General features: G+C 43.0%; 2 protein-coding genes across 12 annotated transcripts in view; one reads left to right on the top strand and one right to left on the bottom strand.

The window, feature by feature from the left end:
- The first annotated feature begins 1,525 nt into the window (after positions 1–1,525).
- Positions 1,526–4,750, top strand: LOC129858235 (paired mesoderm homeobox protein 2B-like). The gene is made up of 3 exons (XM_055927297.1): positions 1,526–2,155; positions 2,806–2,993; positions 3,333–4,750. Exons 1-3 carry the CDS (start codon positions 1,915–1,917, stop codon positions 3,762–3,764), a joined length of 861 nt encoding a protein of 286 aa, XP_055783272.1. The 5' UTR covers positions 1,526–1,914; the 3' UTR covers positions 3,765–4,750.
- A 589-nt stretch (positions 4,751–5,339) lies between these two features.
- The window catches only part of LOC129858233 (LIM and calponin homology domains-containing protein 1-like), a 145,753-nt gene continuing 126,016 nt past the window's right edge, over positions 5,340–25,076 (bottom strand). For 9 of the 11 annotated variants that reach the window (XM_055927293.1, XM_055927294.1, XM_055927287.1 and 6 more), the window contains 7 exons: positions 23,448–23,612; positions 17,850–17,947; positions 17,544–17,714; positions 12,996–13,079; positions 12,494–12,602; positions 8,829–8,931; positions 5,340–8,523 (listed from right to left, as the gene is read on the bottom strand). In XM_055927293.1, coding sequence (XP_055783268.1) covers positions 8,498–8,523; positions 8,829–8,931; positions 12,494–12,602; positions 12,996–13,079; positions 17,544–17,714; positions 17,850–17,947; positions 23,448–23,612 — 756 coding nt within the window. In that variant the 3' untranslated portion in view covers positions 5,340–8,497. The remainder of the gene's footprint in view (positions 8,524–8,828; positions 8,932–12,493; positions 12,603–12,995; positions 13,080–17,543; positions 17,715–17,849; positions 17,948–23,447; positions 23,613–25,076) is intronic. The other 2 variants (XM_055927288.1, XM_055927292.1) reach the window with 2 other exon arrangements.

The raw sequence follows: 25,076 nt of genomic DNA, 5'->3' as shown, positions 1-25,076 counted from the left end.
GAAAAAAAAGAATCGATTGCATAGGACTTTATTAGCATAGCATTTTCAATGTTATACCCATTTTGTTGTTCAATGCACCTTTCATCTACTATTTTGAACTTCAGAAAGAAATGCATGGGCCTACTTTCTTTTCTGGAGACACCAACAAAGGGTCAAACGGTAGTTATTTGACTTTTTGTTGCTAAGTCTTTCTGACTCCTTTGTCCGTTTATTTCAAAGAATGAAAGATCTATTTTGGCCGATGCCTTCATTTCATTTTCATGGTAAAAAAACGGAGATAAATACTTTCAATGATAGCTAACCCTCAAATTGACAATCTTATAGGGGCTCTTTTGAGTTGACCAACCCTACATATATGTGCAACATGTCAATTCATTTTTCATAGCCTCACGGCGAACATCCGTTTCAATTGATGCGGAAAATATAATTGTGCCTAGACAGACACAATTTTGATACACTCCCGTTAGATACTATTTCAGTGGAAGAAAAATAAACATTGTGCAACAAATTAAATGTTGCTACACAGCATTTTATTTTTTTAGAAAGGCAAGAATGCGTTTTGAGAAATAGTGCGTGGACAAAACAGAAACGTCGACATATGCAGGCTATAGGCACGAACTTGATCCAATGATAGAACAACAGGATCGGGTAAACACCTTACCAAAGACAAATGAGCCTAATATCAGCCTAAAAGGTCCGATGACTTGCTCACGACTTAGTTACTTTCATTAGAAATAAGTTATTGGCTAAATGAAGAAAATAATTAATGCAATAAAACGAATTACAGCCCCACACCCTCCCCCCAGATAAAACGTATTCTGTGGCTTTAACGTACGGAATTAAAATAATATATCATAATTGTTCTATAGGAATAGCCTATACCCATCCATTATCTCCTATAGGAATAGCCTATACCCATCCATTATCTCCTATAGGAATAGCCTATACCCATCCATTATCTCCTATAGGAATAGCTTATATCCAATAATGGGCATTTAAGACATTTAACATTACAGGCCTACCATTCTGGTTTTCATTTAGACTGTTTTCATTTAGTTTGTTGAGACAACAAGAGACAATAACGTCGGCAGGGTTAGACGATGGCAGGGTTAGGATTAGGGTTGGACGGTGGCAGGGCAAAATAACAACAATAGCCCAATAATAGTAGTAACTATAATAATAATAATAAACAAAAAAAATACAATCCACCCTTCTGTAATAATGTTACATCATGCGTAATGATCTGCACTTCAAGCCAAGAAAGAGAGAGGGAATACTATCAGAAATTCTGCCTAAGGTATACTGTTGGTTAAAAGGCTTAAAAGCTTGGGGAAAATTGGATCAGAGAGAATCGTCACCCAACTTTCATTATTTCCAAGTGGTGTGATTGAATTAAAGAGCAAGACCGTGGTTAGAGAGGAGGGTGGATGGCGCGCGGGGAGGGGGGGTTGGGCTTGGCGCATAATGGTGTGGTATTAAATTCTAATTAGAGATGCAGGGGATCAATGATAGGGAGGTTGGACAGCGCGGGCCCCCAGTGCCAGCCCAATAGACTGATGAGTTATTGTCATGTAAAAGCGCTAGCAATAAGACCAAACGCTTTGCCATTGTCCAAGAGGAAAGAGCCAAGTTTATTATGAGGACTATATGCTCTAGAGACCTGAGGCTAGGCGGCTCTTAGGGGGCTTTTCATAAAACAGGGCGAAGCTCCTATAAAGGAGGCCAGTTTTGGAGCAGGCGCCGAGCAGTGCACATCTACCCACGGTCTAGCCTCTTTCCAAAACAGTCAAATCCAAGCAAGTCAATTCTCCCCATTTCATCTCGTGTCATTATCATTGTTTTTGTAATCAAATTTGAAGTTTAGATTTTTTTTCCTGGGAAGTGCTGCTCTCTTTATCCACTGAGCCTTTTCAAATGTATAAAATGGAGTATTCTTACCTAAATTCCTCTGCCTACGAGTCATGTATGGCCGGGATGGACACATCGAGCTTGGCATCAGCCTATGCGGACTTCAGCTCGTGCAGTCAAGCCAGTGGGTTTCAGTACAATCCGATCAGGACCACGTTTGGGGCTACCTCCGGCTGCCCGTCTCTTACGCCGGGTTCTTGCAGTCTGGGGACACTGCGGGACCACCAAAGCAGCCCATACGCCGCAGGTAAGCAACCGCCAACTTTATTCACCACTCCCCGGTCTGTACCCGGGTATATAGGACGCCTTGATTGCATTTGAAAATGGAAATGTGTTTAGTATTTACCAAACGAAATTTGCTTACACAAATGAAAGAATTTATCACGTTAGAAGCGATTGCAGGCAAGCGGTAATTCAGTTACGGGGTTACACTATCCCAGTCACACCCAAACCGCCAACAACATTATCTTAAGCTGCCAAAATGATAGGCATAATTTATTTACTTTGCGATGAGATATAAAGCTTCAAATAATTAGATAACCAAAGACTAAAGCTCATTATTGACACAGAATTGGAGTTACAGTAGCAACAACCGGTACGGATGGCAACATTATGACAAGTTTCCAAACTTGAACCCCAATATCAAAGCAAAGATTTGTTTATCATTACAGTTAACCACATTACAGTACATCAATGGTCTCATTTAACACTAACCCACAAGTATTCTAACAGATTATAGAATATAATAACAACATAACTCGATTTTCAACAGAATCATTCTTAATTCGGATAGATTTTTATCTGACAACTTTGTAATTACATGTTATCATATGTTACTATTACTCTACAGCTATTGCCGTTGCAAATACGTTTAACGTTGACATTTCATTCCCGCAGTTCCTTACAAACTCTTTACGGATCATGGCGGACTGAACGAGAAAAGAAAGCAGAGGCGCATTCGGACCACTTTTACCAGCGCACAGCTCAAGGAGCTCGAGAGGGTTTTTGCTGAGACCCACTACCCAGATATCTACACACGTGAAGAGCTGGCGCTCAAAATCGATTTGACTGAAGCCAGAGTGCAGGTAGGCTATGCTATCACCTCGTCAAAGTGTACCATCTTTTCCAAACTCGAGTCATTCCACACACTAAGAACAAGGTACCCTACTATTATTGTGGGGTTTTAAAACATTGATATGGTTTAAAAATACTTTCACCAACATTAGGCCCATACAGAACTCATAGGCTTACACTGTTGTTTGATTATGTGTGAATAATTACACATTAGAGAGTTGTTTTCCGACGGTCAATGTGCGGATACAGTATCATATTGCATCATCTAATATTGACAACATGACTGGTTTCAGTCATTTACACATACAGTAGGACTATTTAATCTAATGGACCCGTTTTTCGTTTTCTAGGTGTGGTTCCAAAACCGACGCGCCAAATTCCGTAAGCAAGAGCGCGCGGCCTCTGCTGCTGCTGCCGCTGCCAAGAACGGCTCCGGGAAGAAGTCGGACTCTAGGGAAGAAGACAGTAAAGAGGCCAAATCTACCGACCCTGACAGCACGGGAGGACCGGGGCCCAACTCTGTCCCAACCTCTAACTGCGGCGGGCCCAGTCCAACCGGTGGCCAGGTCAACGTTTCCAGCGGAAACGGACAAGTGGACCAAGTGAAGACGTCGGTGGCTCCCGGCATGTGTGGAAACACACCGAGTCAAGGCTGGGCTTCCGCCCCGGGTACCATCACCTCCATCCCGGACTCATTGGGTGGACCGTTCGCCAGCGTACTGTCCTCTTTGCAAAGACAGAACGGAGCCAAAGCTACATTAGTAAAGACCAGCATGTTCTAATACAGCGGAGACCCACTGACAAAATCAAACAAGAGAAACATGGTTTACTCAGGTGACTGAGGAGTGTTGAGTCGTGAAATGAGGGATGTTACAAAAAAGACTGAAGGACACTGATAGGCCTATCATAACCGCAGTTGTAAAAAGATGAAGATGACTACTTTGATTTTTTTGTCTCAGTCCTTCCCGGTTATCGTCCAGTATTGTGGTCATTCTGCACTTATAGCTGTCTGGTTCAAGTAACCACAAACTGCTATGAGTCAAAAGCAGTGTCCCATCATACGACCAGATGTCATCAAAATGTCAGACACTGTACAACTGCTTGTTTTGTTTAGGTAGCCAACATTCTGATTTGACTGAAGATCTTCGATATATGGAATGTCTCTGTTTATTATCGAACGAGACAGACTATTTTGTTTTTTCCTGATGCAACTTACTAAGTGTAAGTAGCCTATACACCACTGTTTCAGGGCTCGTGAAGAATTTCGTTTCTTTCAGTTGTTGACATCAAATGAACACCCTTATTTCTTCAAAAAAGGCACAAAGTACAAAAGTTCACTGCTGACAGGAATATGTAATTGTATTGTGAGTCTTTCTACAGCTGTGTTTTTGTGGCTCAAATTGTATAGTGTTAATATGTATTATTGTATCTATCCTATAGTTGACCTTAAGCCACACTCCCCAGTCCCTTTAGAATCACGAAGTATTTTTGACGTTTTACAAAATTACCACTGTCGAATTTATTTTGGGTAAAAAAAGGGGAATGTATGCAAACAGTGTTATTTCACTATTATTTGCATGTCTTTTTGTCCGATTTTATAATCATTTCCCCCCATTTTGTGAGCATAATGTAACACGTTTTGTCCAGGATTTGAAAGTTATTTATATGTAGGTAATGAATGCTTATATTTAAGGAAATATTTCTACATGTGCACATAGTTTTCCAGGTGTACCATTGAAATGGTTGTTGATAAAAATAATCAAAGTTGCTTTGTCATGTTTTTCTTTGTTGATCTTTAGACAAAAAGGTACAAACAGGCTAGGCTACTATTCTGCATGCATTAGATGTACAAAGGTTAACCAAATTCGCACAAATTACTATTCTTTTCTGATTCCCCAATCCATGTCAGATTTTGTTCTCACAAAAGTATCACATTGTTTAAAAGCTATTGTCATGGATTCTATTATGTATTACTATGTACCTCTATTATACAATTCACCTACAATGAGACACGCCTTTTTGGTGGCCGTGGCCCATTCCAAGGACTGGGCATTTACTTCAGCACCATGGATAGCGGCTTGCGACAGAACGCAGGCTTTGGGATAGGCGTTACTTTCACAAAGGTCTGACTGTTCAGCAGTAATACAAAATAGGCTTCAACTTCGAAACAGTCGTGGTTAGCCTTTCCCATTCTCTGTCTGCCTTTAGCTGGCTAAATCCAGAAAAATACTGACCGTTTTGCTTTCATCCTCGTCGCAGCAAAAAGGCATAGGGCCGAATTGAGCTGAGTTGACTACATGCAGGTGCCCCACATTATTTCATTATCTTATAACTACAGAAAGACACGGACAAGCTCATTCATTCATTTGTTACATTTTATTTATAAACATACAGTATGCTATAAAGCCAATGCATTTGAACATCACATTTATCTTTCTTCGGGTAATGTTCAGGTGAATATTACAATAAATACAGAACTTAGACGTAAAGTATCATTCCCAAACTATTCATCCAGCTAAGACAGGTATCGATATTTCTGACACAAAGATGCCCCCCTGCAGAGTATCAGCTGAGATGTATTAATTTCTTAAGTAAAAGTAAAAAGACAATCAGATCTGAAGCCTAAAAATATGGTAGGACTATATCAGAAAAATAAACCCAGACGAGACAGGGAAAGTTGTAAGCTACAAGTTGAGAATGGATCATATGTCTGACAGAGTAGGCTATGGATCTATTTCAAGATAGCATTTGAACATACATTATATCCACCACTGGACCAATGGAGCGATTTCAGTGCCAACAGACATTTTATTTGTAATGCATGAATTGAATCACTGAATTCATAAATTGAACTTATGGTAAGTATTGCATTCATTGTCTGTGAATCAAGTTTACAAACCATCATTTCAAGTTAATCAAAGTTTCATATATTCAGCTTCAGCTCTCTAAATTCAGATTCAAAACCTGAGACAACATCCTGGTACTTTGCCAACCAGGAAGGTAGAGGAGAACAGATAATCAAATGCTCACTCTGGTAAACATAAAATTCATGCAGTTTCTGAAGCCAATGTGGCATGTTGAATTTATTTTCTTCCTATGAATTTAGCTCTAACATTTGAACCGTCTTGGCTATGAGCTATTATGACCCCATTCCTGAAAGCTAAGACTCCCTGGAGCCTTCTGTTCCCTTCTATGATGAAAACAAACGGAGTTAGAAGAGTGTCACAAAAAAAAAACGCATTTTGGCCCCCATAAGAATATAGTTGAATAGTCCAGTCATAGCCCTTCTAAGGATAGCCTTTCCACTCCCTATTAAATCTTGCTCTTGTGACTGAGTGGGGTTGAACAAGGTCTCCTACATGTCACAAGACTGTGTTAGCCCACTTAGCTAAAGCTGAATTCAACGATTACAAATTCAAAAGTATTACAATCAAATTCAAAATCCTAATACAAATTCGAAATTATGAAATTCAAATACAATTTCTGTTGGCACTGAAATTGCTCCATAGTAGCCTATAATTTCACAATTGACTTTCGAACTGCTGGCCCTAGCCTTTAGCAGCCAAATGTTAATCAAGTGCACCTGCTGGTAAGAACATTTTAGCCATAATTTCACAACGCAACAAGTATGCTTAATTTATATTTTTGTTGTTGAAAATGGGTTTCTATTGCTGAGCAATTACCAAAATCGTCATCACTGTCAACAGGGCATAGAGAGGCCTATATAGAGTCATTATAATAATGTCAAAACATTCAGATACACAATTTAAAAAAAATCAAATGGTCATCCTATTTTTTGCTGGGAATGGCTGCTATTAAATATGTCAACCATATATCCTAGATATATTTTAGATTCCGTTTTGAAACTGGAAAGACTCACTGCAAATCATGAAATCATGAGAAAACAAGGTTTGGTAGACTGTGACATGAGTAAAAAATAAAGGGGAATATCAACAAAACAAATTGGTGGGGTGATTTTAAGCTCTCGTGCAGTTTCTCCTGCATTTTGGACAAAAACCTCCCATCCTACCCAATCACACTTAAAGGAAAACTCCATCCAAAAACGATAATTTGGCATTTGTTTCATTAGTCTATTGTTGATATAGTCTCAAAATGTTTTGCTTGTTAGCAAATAAGTTTTTAAAGACATGTAACATACAAAATAGAGAAATCATCCCTATATGATGAATATGGCTGATTTCTGTATTTTAAGTGATATCTTGATAATGTTTTGCTTGTCAACAATCAAGTTGAGACTATATCAGCAATGGACTAATGAAATAAAAACCAAAAGATAGTTTTGGGGTGGAGCTTTCCTTTAAGTGGACACCATCTTTGGGTTCCCTTCCCTTGAGTGTGCAATCACCTGTTTACCTAAGGCACGTTTCATGACATTCCAAGCGTGAAATTCCTAAAGAGAACCAGTTAAGAGTTAACGGAATGGTTTAGTACAGTAGCATGAACCCATAATGACGGTTGTTTACCTCCACAATCAGTTTTCATGCATCAGTTCGCGTTATTGCTCTAAAATCAAGTACTACATCTAACTTTGTGAGCGGACATCTGTTTTGAGCAAAGAAAGAGAGGAAAGGATAATGTTGTCAGGCCGACGTGCGAAGTTACTGTAATGTAGGCCTATAGCCTAGTGACAGCACAGTATTTCTTTTAATTATCCAGTAGGCTACTAAAGCAATAGGAAAGAAATAAAAGATAAGACAGTGTTGGAGCTGCCTGGAAAGAAGATAGGCAGCTAAACGATTTAACTTTCAGAATTTAAACCAGAGTTTGGGTTAATTGTGGTTTAAGTGAAAATCGGGAGGAACAAAGCAGGCTTTTCTAAGCCTTTAGTTGACCATCGAGAAAAAACTCCTACAGATCTCAAGTCGGCAAAATGGAATACACTTCTATTACTTGAAACTTTCATTTTAAATCATGACAACCTTCTCTAGCAACCAAATTAGAAGCTTAAGTTACAAACTAAAGACTAATAAGGCCTATCTAACAACCTGGATACCAGAGAATAATTCAATTCAAATAAAGGGTATACTTTACAAACAAATATTTTGTCTAAGTGTCAAATTTGTTGGTTGGATTTCATTGCATTAGTGTTTTCATGAGTTTCCTATACTGTTTTGAAGTGATGGAGGCTGTTATACTGTATACACCATATTTACAGTATCAGAGCTCAGATTCAAAATGTCCACCATCCTCGAGGGCTTGTGGGTGCATATGGAAACGAGGAAGTGAGAACCTCTGAGCTGTGATCATACAGAGCCAATAGAATCAATAGGCCGACTATGATCAGTCGGACTAATATTCTATGCACACACAACTTTCCAATGTCAGGCATTATTTGGACCATTTCAATAAACCCGATAGGATGTGAATTGCAGACATTGCGAAAATCCCCACATAGGCATTGACAGACAAGACACATTCCACACATGTTGATTATATGGAGAAGCAGGAAGAAGGGAGACAATTTCTCTGTGTGCTTTCCATTGACCCAACGTTGTCACAATGTGGTTGGCTGGCCGGCTGCTGAAAATAGAGCAACAATACAATAAGGACAACCGTAAATTCTCTAATAGTTGATTATCATATTTAATGGGATTAAGGAAAAATACATGTATTTCTTGAGGCAATTGGATACACAATACTCTTATATCCATTAAATTAAAACTGTGAAAAGGGCAATGAACTAATCAGTGTGTGATGTACCTATTTATCATGTGAAAGCGAGGGAGACAAATGTATAGGTGTGTGTGAGAGTGAGTGAGAGAGAGAGAGAATGCAAATGTGTATAAGTGTGTGTGCATGCACGGATGTGATTTTGTGTGACTCACAACGGGAGCGGATGTAGCACTGGTGGCAGTTGAGGAGGCCGTTCCGGATCCTCACGTCTGTCCCCGTGGTGGTGTCACCCAGCTGTCCCTTACAGACCCCACACTGCAGGGGGAAGAGTGAGACAGAAGAGAGATAAGGGAAAGGAAGGAGGAAGAAAAGTACACTACATGACCAAAAGTATGTGGACACCTGCTCTTAGAACATCTCATTCCAAAATTATGGTCATTCCAATTCATCCCAAAGGTATTCGATGGGGTTGAGGTCAGGATTCTGTGCATGCCAGTCAAGTTCTTCCACACTGATCTCGACAAACCGTTTATGTATGGACCTTGCTTTGTGCACGGGGCATTGTCATGCTGAAACATGAAAGGGCTCCGCAGTCCAATGGCAGCGAGCTTTACACCACTCCAGCCGACGCTTGGCATGGTGCATGGTGAACTGAGGCTTGTGGGCGGCTGCTCGGCCATGGAAACCCATTTCATGGAGCTCCCGATGAACAGTTCTTGTGCTGACGTTGTTCCAGAGGCAGTTTGTAACTTGGTAGTGAGTGTTGCAACCGAGGACAGAAGATTTTTTACACGCTATGCGCTTCAGCACTCAACGGTCCCGTTCTGTGAGCTTGTGTGGCCTACTACCTCGTGGCTGAGCCGTTTTTGCTCCTAAATATTTCCACTTTGCATTTACAGTTAACCAGGGGAGCTCTAGCAGAAATTTGACGAACTGACTTGTTGGAAAGGTGCCATCCTCTGACAGGGCAGACTGAAAGTCACTGAGCTCTTCAGTAAGGCCATTTAACTGCCAATATTTGTCTATCGAGATTGCATGGCTGTGTGCTCGAATTGATACCTGTCAGCAACGGTTGCGACTGAAGTAGCCGAATCCACTAATTCGAAGGCGTGTCCACATACTTTTGTACACATAGTGTAAGACATATGCTTTGTTTGAAAACTTTGAAAATGCATAATTCTTTCCTTCCCTCCTTGTAGTAATCACTGATCTGACATTGGTGAGTGTGTTAATCAGAGAGGATTGGAAAGGTTTAAGCAATATGGTAATTCTGTCACCTTGCCTTCTGATTGGTCGGGTGGGACATCTGCCATATTGCTTACACCTTAGCCTCTGAGTCCCCAACCACCGGATGTTCTGGTTTTCAGTGGAAATGGAAAGAGAGTCTGTGACGCGACATCCGCTTTTGGAAATTAACAAGGCGACACTCCATCTTAACTCCTCCTCCACATCTACTGGATTGGTTGAACAGTGCGGAAGACAACCTCCCTATAGTTTATTCTTCTTGTCAAGACCAGTACGTAGGGGATCTAGTTTCAGGTGTTTCTTTAACCCATGCTACGGTAGGTTACTTACACCTTATAACAGTGGAGGCTGCTGAGGGGAGGACGGCTCATAATAATGGCTGGAATGGACACAAGGAAACCATGTTTTTGATACCATTCCACTGATTCCGCTCCAGTCATTACCACAAGCCTGTCCTCCCCAAATAAGGTGCCACCAACCTTTAAAGATCAACAAGGAGTTTCTTGGAGGTTGGGTCTAGGGCTTGGATTGGAATTCACCATCAATTACATTAGTTACAGTCCTGTGGTTAATAACTGTGGATGGGTGTGGTGTTGTGGTGAAAGGGTTCTGACCTAACACAGTCTGCTACTAACTGTGGTGGTGTGGTGAAAGGGTTCTGACCTAACGCAGCCTGCTACTAACTGTGGTGAAAGGGTTCTGACCTATCGCAGCCAGGTACTAACTGTGGTGGTGTGGTGAAAGGGTTCTGACCTAACGCAGCCTGCTACTAACTGTGGTGGTGTGGTGAAAGGGTTCTGACCTAACGCAGCCTGCTACTAACTGTGATGGTGTGGTGAAAGGGTTCTGACCTAACGCAGCCAGCTACTAACTGTGGTGGTGTGGTGAAAGGGTTCTGACCTATCGCAGCCTGCTACTAACTGTGGTGTTGTGGTGAAAGGGTTCTGACCTATCGCAGCCAGCTACTAACTGTGGTGGTGTGGTGAAAGGGTTCTGACCTAACGCAGCCAGCTACTAACTGTGGTGGTGTGGTGAAAGGGTTCTGACCTAACGCAGCCTGCTACTAACTGTGGTGTTGTGGTGAAAGGGTTCTGACCTATCGCAGCCTGCTAATAACTGTGGTGTTGTGGTGAAAGGGTTCTGACCTATCGCAGCCAGCTACTAACTGTGGTGGTGTGGTGAAAGGGTTCTGACCTAACGCAGCCAGCTACTAACTGTGGTGGTGTGGTGAAAGGGTTCTGACCTAACGCAGCCTGCTACTAACTGTGGTGTTGTGGTGAAAGTGTTCTGACCTATCGCAGCCTGCTACTAACTGTGGTGGTGTGGTGAAAGGGTTCTGACCTAACGCAGCCTGCTACTAACTGTGGTGGTGTGGTGAAAGGGTTCTGACCTAATGCAGCCTGCTACTAACTGTGGTGGTGTGGTGAAAGGGTTCTGATCTAATGCAGCCAGCTACTAACTGTGGTGGTGTGGTGAAAGGGTTCTGATCTAATGCAGCCAGCTACTAACTGTGATGGTGTGGTGAAAAGGTTCTGACCGTAACACAGCCAGCTACTAACTGTGGTTGTGTGGTGAAAGGGTTCTGACCTATCGCAGCCAGTTACTAACTATGGTGGTGTGGTGAAAGGGTTCTGACCTAACGCAGCCAGCTACTAACTGTGGTGGTGTGGTGAAAGGGTTCTGATCTAATGCAGCCAGCTACTAACTGTGATGGTGTGGTGAAAAGGTTCTGACCGTAACACAGCCAGCTACTAACTGTGGTGGTGTGGTGAAAGGGTTCTGACCTAACGCAGCCAGCTACTAACTGCGGTGGTGTGGTGAAAGGGTTCTGACCGTAACGCAGCCAGCTACTAACTGTGGTGGTGTGGTGAAAGGGTTCTGACCTAACGCAGCCAGCTACTAACTGTGGTGGTGTGGTGAAAGGGTTCTGACCGTAACGCAGCCAGTTACTAACTGTGGTGGTGTGGTGAAAGGGTTCTGACCTATCGCAGCCAGCTACTAACTGTGGTGGTGTGGTGAAAGGGTTCTGACCTAACGCAGCCTGCTACTAACTGTGGTGGTGTGGTGAAAGGGTTCTGACCTATCACAGCCTGCTACTAACTGTGGTGGTGTGGTGAAAGGGTTCTGACCTAACGCAGCCTGCTACTAACTGTGGTGTTGTGGTGAAAGGGTTCTGACCTAATGCAGCCTGCTACTAACTGTGGTGGTGTGGTGAAAGGGTTCTGACCTATCGCAGCCAGCTAATAACTGTGGTGGTGTGGTGAAAGGGTTCTGACCTATCGCAGCCTGCTACTAACTGTGGTGGTGTGGTGAAAGGATTCTGACCTAACGTAGCCAGCTACTAACTGTGGTGAAAGGATTCTGACCTAACGTAGCCAGCTACTAACTGTGGTGGTGTGGTGAAAGGGTTCTGACCTATCGCAGCCTGCTACTAACTGTGGTGGTGTGGTGAAAGGATTCTGACCTAACGCAGCCAGCTACTAACTGTGGTGAAAGGATTCTGACCTAACGCAGCCAGCTACTAACTGTGGTGGTGTGGTGAAAGGGTTCTGACCTATCGCAGCCTGCTACTAACTGTGGTGGTGTGGTGAAAGGGTTCTGACCTAACACAGTCTGCCTGAGTGACACTGACCTTAAAGCACTGGATGTGGAAGTAAAGGCTGAGGGTCTCAATAATCATGGCCGCCCCTTTTCCCAAAGGGTGACCGCAACTGGAGCACAGCTTCTTACCGCTCACCGACCTGCAGGGGAGAACCCAGTTCAGGTTACTAGACTGACCACTGAGCAGCACAAACTGAATGACCGCAGTGCCAAATGAAGTATGGTCCAGTGGATATATGGTCCAGTGATAGTGAATGAAGAACTCAGGGATTGATGCTTTTAGATTCCTCAGATTCATATCTAGTACAGTATATTGATCTAAACATTTAATACAGTAGTGTGAGATATGGACTCAGACCAGTTAGAGATATCAGCAATGTCTTCTACAGAGCTGACATGATACTTTTCACAGAGAAGCACAGATCAAACCTTGTACTTTCAGCAAGTTCAATATCCTTCTCAATATAACAGATGACAAAAGCAGCAGTGAGTGGCCTCAAGGACTTGAGTTTGGCGCCCTCTGATGGCTGTACCTGTTTGGAGATTGAGGCATATCGGATGTGCATGTGGTGGGTGAGTTTGATGGACTGCGCCCCATGGATTCAATGGAGCCACACCTGAAGATGAAAAGCAACATGAAGGCCTGCCTAGCAACATGGACATGATTGAAACCTTTAGTATGAATTGGACCAATCAAAACTATATGAGGCGAACAAACAATATTTAAGGTCCTATAGGTGAAAATACGTTGTTACCAATTACGTGGACCATACAGTGTGCAATACAGCAGCATTTGACAAATTCCTACTATAAGCAGTAGGTTTACCAATACGTGTTCTTACTCTCTTGAACCACAAATAAGAATCTGTTTTAATTGGTTGAACTATAAAATCAGGGGACTTTTTTGTAAATTCCTAAATATAACACCTCTGTTGTCATTTCTCTATAAAGCCTCATCGTGAGGCAACATGGGGCCACCTACGGGCCATCTGAGTAAAAGGCATGTCCGTGATGGAAGATGTGGTGAAGCATTAATAACAAAAAGAGAAGGCCCCCTGCATAACATAGTGAATATTGGCTTGTGAATGATAGAACAAACTCACACCCACACATGAACACACCGTTCCCCTCACCCACACATATGCAGAGCCAAAGGGGTGTCCCGGGTAGCACTGGACATCCCTGACATCTGATTTGGCACCCCAAAATGTTATTCGCTACTGGCAGTTTGATGCTGATTGACATCTCATTTCACCTCTTGTTGAAAGAAGCATTTTATGTTGACGTTCGGGGCACATTTTTCAAATCGAGGATGAGAGAATATTAACGTTGGTGGCGAGATACAGAAGAATAAGAAGAACATACAGAAGAGATAATATTTCCACAGCTCCACAAGCTCTTTTCGCGATTGACGAAAGCATCATATTTGAAGTAAGTTTTAAAGTTTAGCATCGGGTTTAGATTTCCTAATCAACTTTTAGGAAAGTTGAGTTGCTTTGTAAGTCAATGGAGCCAAAGGTTTAATGTTAACAGACAGCTAATCAGATAAGAGATCGGTTCCCAATTTAGCCTAACATTATGTTAACATATGTGCTAGTAATACACTCATATACAGTGCAGACATACAAATGTTTAGCTAATGTGGGGTAACTAGTAGGCTACAGCTGTCAGTGTTGAGCAAGTTAACATTCAGAAATTTGAAATCAGTTAACTTAGATTTTCGTACTTGAACTCAAAACGAACAATTATCAATCTGTTAACGTTACTCAAAAGACTACCACAATTTGCAGATAGCCTGTTTGCTATCGTAAAGGTGTAAGAAATTACAGCCAGCTAAGTTACTTACCGCAGAGTAGTCCTAGCCATGATATAACTAGTAACTTAGGCTAGTAGTTGATTTTAAGATACAGTTATGATAAAGGGGATTTGTAATTGAGATTGGACTAAAATGTGGGAAATTGGATGCTTACGTGCAACCATAGATTGTCTTATTTTTGCATAGGGTCAATTAAACATGAAAACAGGGAGAGACTTCTGTTCCAAAAGGACCCAATGTTAGACCTGGCCTATACTTTAAACTACACATTTTAGTTAGCAGCTGTTAGCATCTAATCTTGTGGATCCCTTAATTATACATTTTTAGAGACTTTATTTAACGTGTACTTCAGACATGTCAAGATCCAGAGAATGGTTCCTGTACAGCCGTTTGAAAACATTTCCCAGAACTCAGCATGGTACTAGGAAAAGGGCTTTCAACAGCTCCTGGTATAAGGACAATTCGTGGCTTGAATATTCTGTAAGTCAAGATTCGACTTGTTTCGCCTGTAAGCGTTTTCTCTGCCCAATACACCCGAATCTGCCTTCACATCACAGTCAAATTTTTGTAACTGGAAAAAGGCGCTGTTTAAAGATTCTGGGTTTAAGCTCCATTCGAAGGCCGAGCATCATATCAATGCCATGTATGCTTGGAATCAGCATAAAAGGGCTATTTGCAGCAACTCATCAATGTTAGACGTCATAAATGAGGACTGGAAAAGTGGAGGAAAACTGTACTTACATTAAAACAATTGCAGATGTGCTCCTATTAACTGCCACTCAAAATATAGCGCAGAGGTCATTGAGAGTCTGATGACTCTCACAACAAGGGTAATGTTTTGACAATATTAGAAGAAATAGCAAAGCATGACCCTCTCATAGAGAAAAGGATGAATGCATGTGGCAATGCTATAAGTACACAAGCCACCAAATCCAGAAGGAAGTTCTTGAGGGCTGAGCTGAGATGGGAAAAGTGAAATAATAAGAGAAGTAAAAGAAAGTGAAGTTTTTAGTGTAATTGTAGATGAAACCAAAGATGTAAAGAAAAAAGAACAAATGTCTTTAGTTGTGAGGTACTATTACAACGAGGCCATCCACGAAAGCTTTTTACACTTTCAGTCAGCTGAAAGCTTAGATGCAGCAGGTCTCACAAAAAGTATGATCTGGCAATTGCCTTGAAAAACATAGATAATCTTGTGTGGCAAGGCTATGACGGTGCATCCGTCATGAGCGGAAAGCATTCTGGTGTGTCTGCACGGATTAAAAACAGTGCAAGATTTGCATTTTATGTGCACTGTAATGCACATTGTTTGAATTTGGTTCTTTTCAATGCTGTAAAATCAGTGCCTGAGGCAGTTAACTGTTTTGCTCTCCTGCAGAAGCTTTATAACTTTGTATCTGACTCATACGTTCATCTCAAGTGGCTTGCAGTTCAGAAAGAGCTGTATCCACAGCAGCAGTCCAGGGAACTACAGAGACTTACGGATGTAAGGTGGGCATGCAGATACATGGCATGTCGCAATCTGAGGGACAGGCTTCCAGCAGTTCTGAGAGTGCTACAGAATATCACACTTAAAAATAGTGGTGATAGATCAGTGGAGGCAAGGGGCCTTCTTACTCAGATAGATTTACATTTCATAGGGCTTTTGGTTACCTTTTGTAAAGTGCTCGGTGATGCCAAATGTCTCTCTGACATCTAGTAGGTGCCCTTACAGACACATTACAGGACTACAGAAATGAGGGTTACTTTGGAGAACTATGGAAAGAGATTGAAGAGTTTGCAGAGCACTGCAAAATAAATGGATAAACAGTGTATCAAAGACTGCCTAAAAACAAGCTTAAGATTTCCCGACTCATTGATGAGCACTGTAGGATAGAAAAATAGTGACCAAAGTGATGGCGAGAGCTTCCAAAGAGCTATCTTTTATCAGGTGCTTGACAGACTCACAGCTGAGCTGCACAGAAGAATTGCGAAAATGCAAGGGGTCCAGTCTCTCAACACAAAGACTACAACATTCTTGAATGAGGAGCCTCTGTTTGCCTTTGCTCAGACCTTTGAGTCAGATTTAGAGGACCTCAAAGCAAGCGGCTTCTTGATAAGAGAGAAAAGCGGAAGGGACAGACCGTCTACTCTCCTCGACATTATTATACGTTTCTAGAAACACAACAAAGAGGTCTTCCATGAGCTATTTCGACTTTGTAAGATTTCTGTTGTTACACCAGTTAGCGGTGCTTCTTGCGAGAGAAGCTTCTCAGCTTTAAAACTGATTAAAACCCACCTTAGGACAACAATAGTTGATGACAGGTTAAGCCGACTCAACACTGAGAATTCTGAGGCAAGGAGGGCATGCTCCCTCAACATGGATGAGTTTGTGAAACAGTTCTCACCAGAACTGCAGAATTATGCTGTTTTTAAATCTAACTAGGATCATTGGGCACTTAACCGGTCCCTCTGGTCATGATTAAAACCTGTACTGTGTACTAGCTAGGACAGTGACATTCTAATATGATAAATCCAAAGGGTATCATGTCACACAGATTTAATTTGGTCTTGATTAGGCCAATTCCAAAACTTTTCTTTGATATTAGTTAACACACACACACACATATATACACACACATATACATAAATATATACATACACACACACATATATACACACACACACACACATATATACACACACATATACATAAATATATACATACATACACACACACACACACACACACACACACACATATATACACACACACACACACATATACATACATAAATATATACATACACACACACACACACAAATACACTATACTGTAAGAGTGTAATATTGATTGGCAGCAAAATTATTTTTATTTTTCAAGTCTGTTTCTGCTTGATACCTGGTATGTCAAATTGCATTGTGTACATTTTTGTAAATAAACTGCAATTTATGTAACACACAAACGCTATCTTATCTCCTTGGTGCTTGAGCTTTATTTTCTGAAAATATTTTGGATGTGCAACACTTAGACCCAGATTATATATTCATGAAAACAGAGTGACCCAAGTCTCTCCAGTATGTGAGTACAAGTGTGTGTGTGTGTGTGTGTGTGTGTGTGTGTGTGAGAGAGAGAGTGAGTGAGTGAGTGAGTGAGTAGGATTCTTTCATGCTCCTTAGATGCCAGGTTAGGGTTACACACTCATTTTCTGTCATGGACTATGGACCCCCTGAAGTAGCCTTGGCCACCCCATGTATAAAATTCTAGTTCCGCCACTGCACATACCTCCTGTCCCGAGAGGGCGCCTGCTGGCTGGGTTTGGTGCAGTCTAGTAAGACCTCTGTATTTTGTTTCTTGTTGGGGGGCTGGGGAACGGCCATGGTGGGTGGTGCTCTCTGACCATTCTGCAAACTCGGCGTCAGCTTGTCTGTCTGACTGATGTTCTGGCTGATTGAGCTGTTGATGATTGATTAAATGCATCATTCATTTCAGTTTCATTAATGACATTATATAGAAAGTCATTATTCTCATGACCATTGTAGGGTTCAAGGTCACACACACACACACACACACACACGCTCTCAGACTGACCTGACTGCTGTTTTCAGACTATCATCTCTGGACGCTGTGCTGATGTCACTACTCCTGTCGTTATCTTGTCCTTTCCATACCACTCTCTCTGTGTTCCCCTGGTGGATGAAGATAGATGAAGACAGTTTCAAAGGGTTAGTTACAATCACCCTAAAATCCCCCAAAACACAAAACCCATTGCCTTACGGCATATTAACTGTGGTCATATTAGCTGTTTTCAAACGAATCCGCTTCTGATACTAAGATCTTTATAGTTGAATCCTTAGGATCTGCTGTGATATATACTGCATGTAAACGCACAGTGTTTGGTGCACAATGGCTTGACAGCTATGTCAGTGAACTAAATATGATTGATACACCAAGCAACAGAGCTTTCAAATTTGGAGATGGGAGAATTGTCCATTCTACCAAGAGAGTTAAGATACCAGCAAAAATTGGTCAGACTAAGTGTCACATTGAAACAGAGGTGGTCCCTACGGATATCCCCATACTATTAAGCAAAGCTTCCCTCAAGAAGGCGTGGGCTGTACTAGACATAAAAAACGATAAGGCAGTGACGTTTAAACAACCAGTGACCCTTGAACTTACTACCTCTGTCTAAAATGTTTACACAATAGTGGCCTAAGACATCACACAGAGTCCATGTTAAAATTAGATTCAGAGCACATGGAGATTCTGACAGTCACAGAGAACATGAACACAAAAGGAAAAACAAAGTATTGTTAAAACTTCAAGCAGTTTGGACATGCTACAGTTGACAGACTTCAGAAATTAGTTCTAGGAATAATGATGAGAGTATTTCCATTCTACAGCAGATGGTTAACAGTTGTGAGACATGTCAGAAATACAGAAAACCTAAGCCCAGCTGTTGGTTTGCCACTGGCTTCCAAGTACAATGAAACAGTGGCTGTAGATCTACATGAGCTAGGACCAAGTGTGTGGTACCTTCACATAATCAACCACTTCATACGCTTCAGTGCTAGAAGCACTGTGAATACAAAGAAACCCAGTGAAATCGTCAAGCACTTCATTCATTCCTGGATAAGTGTGCATGGCCCGACTCAGAAATTGTAGTGACAATGGAGGAGAGTTCAATAATAATGAAATAAGAGAAATGGCAGAGAAATTCAACATGGAAGTAAAGACAAGTGCTGCATACAGTCCATGGAGCAATGGACTTCTGGAGAGAATCAAATACTCAGAGATCATGCTGAAAGTGAAGCAAGACAATGGATGTGACTGGAAAACAGCCCTAGATTGGGCTTTGATGGCAAAAAACTCAATGCACAATGTTCATGGTTACAGCCCATATCAACTAGTGTTGGGGCAGAACCCTAATCTTCCCTCTGTACTGGTTGACAAGCCACCAGCACTAAAAGGGACCAGTGTGTGCAGCACTACATGCAGCAAGAAAAGCATTCACTGAAGCAGAGTGCTCAGAGAAAATGTGCAGGGTTCTGCGTAAACAGCTTCGACCCACCGATGAGAAGTACGAGACCGGAAACAAAGTGTACTTCAAACGAGTTGACTCAAGAGTGGAAAGGACCGGGAGTAGTCATTGGCCAAGATGGTGTGGTGTTATTTGTGAGGCACGGAGGCACCATTGTGCATCACTCAAGATTGAGGAAAGTAAATGATCAACAAGGTTAGAGGGGCTGTAGCTGAGAATCAGCCTCCTAATGAAAATGACAAAAAGGACACAATAACAGACACAAACCTACCAGATGTCATATCCAATGACATGGACACTGAAACTGACACAGGAAATGGAGCAGACGCCTTCAACCATGCCACAGGTAATACTGTTGAGCGTTCAAATTAGGAAAACATTCAACAGCCACATGTGTTAAGACAACATGGTTGTTCCAGTCTGAAAACTGGACAAACTTAAATACATGGACAGAGAAAGTGGTATTCCACATACAGAAACCTTCATTGGAGGAGCAGGAAAAGCCAAAGAAAAACACCAGACTGGTACAATTTGCAGTACTCTGAACCAGCTACACTTTCTGGTACAACAGGGTCAGCTGACCTGCCACTTGTAGATAATATCAGAATTGAACCAATGGAAAATCGAGAAAAACAGAATGACATTCAAAATGATGATGTACTTGAAACAAAGGACATGTCATTTGACTAAGTGAAGCTAGACGAGCTCAGTAATTGGAGTAAAAATTAAGTGTTTGAGGAAGTCAAAGAAATGCCTCAACAAGGTAGGTGTGTACCCTCAAAGAATCTTTAACTGGAATAGTGCCAAAAGCACATCTAGTGGCTAGAGGAGCTGGCTGCTGAAGAACTCCAAAAGACTCACCGACAGGTGCCTCAGAGTCACTCAGATTGCTGATGACAGTGATCTGCCAGAAAAAAATGGAAACTTCATTCCATGGATGTCAAATCTGCATTTTGGCAGGGAACAGAGCTGTCAAGGGACATTCACATCTGATCTCCGCCTGAAGCTAAGAGCGAAGGAACACTGGAAACAAAAAAAAAGTGTGTGTATGGACTGGCAGATGCATCACTCTACTGGTACAACGAAGTCAAGGCAACAATGCTGAATACAGGTGGAAAAATGTCACAAGTGGATCCTGCAGTCTTCTATTGGCTTGATCAAGACTGCAATGTGACTGGAGTACTTGCCTGTCACGTTGATGACTTTATCTGGGGTGGCTCACAGACCATTGCTACAACTGTGAATCCACACCTCAAAGCTGTTTTCCAGGTCGGCTGTGAGGAGCATGATATTTCTTTTTAATGTTGGCATAGCGTTTATGACAGTTGATAGAACAATACTGATGCAAAAGGAGAGCAAAATCAAGAATCTTCAACCCATCCACATGGATTCTTCAAGAGCCGTACAAAGGAATTCCCCTCTATGTGGAATTGAAGCTGATCAATTGAGGTCAAAGACAGGTCCTATTCTATGGGTTGCTAGACAGAGTAGACCTGATGCTATGTTTGATGGCTGCAACTTGGCATCCAACACAAAACACGCCACTGTACAAACCATTCATGATGCAAACAAAGTTGTTCGTAAACTGAATTCACATCAAGTGACTAAAGTTTCAGCATGTTGGAAAAGATGACTCAAACTACACTCAGCAATAAATGAAACATCCTGTCACTGTCAACTACGTTTATTTTCAGAAAATTTAACATGTGTAAATATTTGTATGAACATAAGATTCAACAACTGAGACAAACTGAACAAGTTCCACAGACATGTGACTAACAGAAATGGAATGTGTCCCTGAACAAAGGGGGGGGGGGGGGTAAATCAAAAGTAACAGTCTGCAGTACTGCAGTGCATCTCCTCCTCATGGACTGCACCAGATTTGCCAGTTCTTGCTGTGAGATGTTACCCCACTCTTCCACCAAGGCACCTGCAAGTTCACAGACATTTCTGGGGGGGAATTGCCCTAGCCCTCACCCTCCGATCCAACAGGTCCTAGACCTGCTTAATGGGATTGAGATCCGGGCTCTTCGCTGGCCATGGCAGAACACTGACATTCCTGTCTTGCAAGAAATCACGCACAGAACGAGCAGTATGGCTGGTGGCATTGTCATGCTGGAGGGTCATGTCAGGATGAGCCTGCAGGAACGGTACCACATGAGGGAGGATGTCTTCCCTGTAACACACAGCATTGAGACTGCCTGCTATGACAAAAAGCTCATTCCGATGATGCTGTGACACACCGCCTCAGACCATGACAGACCCTCCACTTCCAAATCGATCCCACTCCAGAGTACAGGCCTTGGTGTAACGGTCATTCCTTCGACGATAAACGTGAATTCTACCATCACCCCTGGTGAGACAAAACCATTACTCGTCAGTGAAGAGCACTTTTTGCCAGTCCTGTCTGGTCCAGAGACGGTGGGTTTGTGCCCATAGGCAATGTTGTTGCCGGTGATGTCTGGTGAGGACCTGCCTTACAACAGGCCTACAAGCCCTCAGTCCAGCCTCTCTCAGCCTATTGTGGACAGTCCGAGCACTGGAGGGATTGTGGGTTCCTGGTGTAACTCGGGCAGTTGTTGTTGCCATCCTGTACCTGTCCCGCAGGTTTGATGTTCGGATGTACCGATCCTGTGCAGGTGTTGTTACACGTGGTCTGCCACTGCGAGGACGATCAGCTGTCCATCCGGTCTCCCTGTAGCGCTGTCTTAGGCGTCTCACAGTACTACGGACATAGCAACTTATTGCCCTGGCCACATCTGCAGTCCTCATGCCTCCTTGCAGCATGCCTAAGGCACGTTCACGCAGACCAGCAGGGACCCTGGGCATCTTTCTTTTGTTTTTTTTCAGAGTCAGTAGAAAGGCCTCTTTAGTGTTCAAAGTTTTCATACTGTGACCTTATTTGCCTCATTTGTGGTTATTCTTGTAACTGTTATGGCCAACTATGGTTACACCCCTTGGGTCTTTTCCGGAACAGGGTACGTTCCCTTTTTAGAGGAGTCAGCAGGATAACATATATTGGTTATTCCTGTAGAGTACCAAGGTCTGTTGCTTTGGTCCTACATGCATTCAACTATTTCTGTGACTCTACAGGTTGCATGTCCTAATATGAAGGCAATATGATAACGGTGGCTAAATGCCAGCGGTGATGAGCCATTAAGAGGAGTTACTATGAGTATGACGTAAGGAGGACAAATGTATAAAACATGTGTGCCAAGGCTGGAAGGCAGTTGTCTTTATGACGCAGCTCGGCTTTTATTATGGAGTAATAAAAAGTCTATTGAACTCACATGCTCCAATATTTGTGAAATATGATTGACCAAAATATTTCCACGATATTTCCACGACAAACCATCTCCAAAAGACACCTAAAGACTCTCAGACCATGAGAAACAAGTATCTCTGGTCTGATGAAACCAAGATTGAACTCTTTGGCCTGAATGGCAAGTGTCACGTCTGGAGGAAACCTGGCACCACCCTCCCGTGAAGCATGGTGGCGGCAGCATCTTGCTGTGGGGATGTTTTGCAGTGGCATGGACTGCGAGACTAGTCAGGATCGAGGAAAAGATGAACAGAGCAAAGTACAGAGAGATTCTTGATGAAATCCTGAGCGCTCTGGAACAGGTTCTCAGACTCGGGCGAAGGTTCACCTTCCAACAGGACAACGACCCTAAGCACACAGCCAAGACAAAGCTGGAGTGGCTTCGGCAGCAATGCGCCCCATCCAACCTGGCAGAGCTTGTGAGGATCTGTAGAGAGGAATGGGATAAACTTCCAAAATACAGGTGTGCCAAGCTTTTAGCGTCATACTCAAGAAGACTTGAGGCTGTAATCTCTGCTAAAGGTGCTTCAACAAAGTACTGAGTAAAAGGTCTGAATACTTATGTAAATGTGATATTTTAGTTTTACATTCTTAATAAATGTGCAAAAATATCTAAAAACGTGTTTTTACTTTGCCATTATGGAGTATTGTATGTAGATTGATAAAGGGAAAAAAAACGATTTAATCAATTTTAGAATAATGCTGTAACGTAACAAAATGTGGAAAAAGTCAAGGGGTCTGAATACTTTCCAAATGCACTGTATATACATATTTACAACACGGTATTTTAATTTGAAAGGTAACCCAATATAACTTCTCCTCTCACCCCCTGCCTCTCCAGCAGCTCCTGCTTGCGTTCCCAGTCGGCCAGCGACCGGACGATGGTGTCCTGGGGGTCCATGGGCCCGGGGGTGTCCCCCCGGATGGGCGAGGGCAGGGTGGAGGAGAGGGGGGTCAGAGGGGCCACAGTCTCCTCTAGTATCCTTCGCTCCTGTGGAAAAAGGGAGGGAATGAGGAAGAGGTAAAGAAATAGGGAGGGAAATAGGTAGGGAGGGAGAGAAAAAGGGAGGGAGGGAGAGAGTGAAAAGGGAGGGAGGGAGAGGGAGAGAGAGAAAACGAGAGGGAGAGAGGGACATAGGGAGGGAGGGAGAGAGGGGAAAAATAAGGAGGGAGGGGGAGAGAGAAATAGGGAGGGAGAGCGAGAAATAGGGAGGGAGGGAAATAGGGAGGGAGGGAAGGAGGTAGAAAAATAGGGAGGGAGGGAGAGAGAAATAGGGAGGGAGGGAGGGAGAGAGAGAGAATAGATAGGAAAGGAGGGAGGGAGAGAGAGAGAAATAGGGAGGCAGGGAAGGAGAGAGAGAGAAATAGGGAGGCAGGGAGGGAGAGAGAGAGAAATAGGGAGGGAGGGAGAGAGAGAGAAATAGGGAGAGGGGGAGGGAGAGAGAGAGAGAAATAGGGAGAGGGAGAGGGAGAGAGAGAGAAAAATAGAGAGAGGGGGAGGGAGAGAGAGAGAGAAATAGGGAGGGAGGGAGAGAGAGAAATAGGGAGGGAGGGAGAGAGAAATAGGGAGGGAGGGAGAGAGAGAAATAGGGAGGGAGGGAAAAAGGGAGAGAAATAGGGAGGGGTAGAAAAATAGGGAGGGAGGGAAGGAGGTAGAAAAATAGGGAGGGAGGGAAGGAGGTAGAAAAATAGGGAGGGAGGGAGAGAGAAATAGGGAGAGAGAGAAATAGGGAGAGAGAGAAATAGGGAGGGAGGGAGAGAAATAGGGAGGGAGGGAGAGAAATAGGGAGGGAGGGAGGGACGGAGGGAGAGAGAGAGAGAGAGAGGGATGGAAAGAGGGAGAGAAATAGGGAGAGAGGGAGAGAAATAGAGAGGGAGGGAGAGAAATAGGGAGAGAAATAGAGAGGGAGGGAGAGAAATAGGGAGGGAGGGAGAGAGGAATAGGGGAGAGAGAGAAATAGGGAGCGAGGGAGAGAAATAGGGAGGGAGGGAGAGAAATAGGGAGGGAGGGGGGAGGGAGGGACGGAGGGAGGGACGGAGAGAGAGAGAGAGAGAGAGAGAGGGAGGGAAAGAGGGAGAGAAATAGGGAGGGAGGGGAATATGGAGGGAGGAGTGAGTGAAATAGGGAGGGAGGGAGAGAAATAGGGAGGGAGAGAAATAGAGAGGGAGGGAGAGAAATAGAGAGGGAGGGAGAGAAATAGAGAGGGAGGGAGAGAAATAGAGAGGGAGGGAGAGAAATAGGGAGGGAGGGAGGGAAATAGGGAGGGAGGGAGGGAAATAGGGAGAAAAATAGGGAGGGAGAGAAATAGGGAGGGAGAGAAATAGGGAGGGAGAGAAATAGGGAGGGAGAGAAATAGGGAGGGAGAGAAATAGGGAGAGAGAGAAATAGGGAGGGAGAGGAATAGGGAGGGAGGGAGAGAAATAGGGGGGGAGAAATAGGGAGGGGGGGGAATAG

The sequence above is a fragment of the Salvelinus fontinalis genome, chromosome 6 (assembly GCF_029448725.1).
Source record: "Salvelinus fontinalis isolate EN_2023a chromosome 6, ASM2944872v1, whole genome shotgun sequence".
NCBI lineage: Eukaryota > Metazoa > Chordata > Actinopteri > Salmoniformes > Salmonidae > Salvelinus > Salvelinus fontinalis.
The sequence above is the reverse complement of the archived record's forward strand: the minus strand, read 5'-3'. Positions and strand labels throughout refer to the sequence as shown.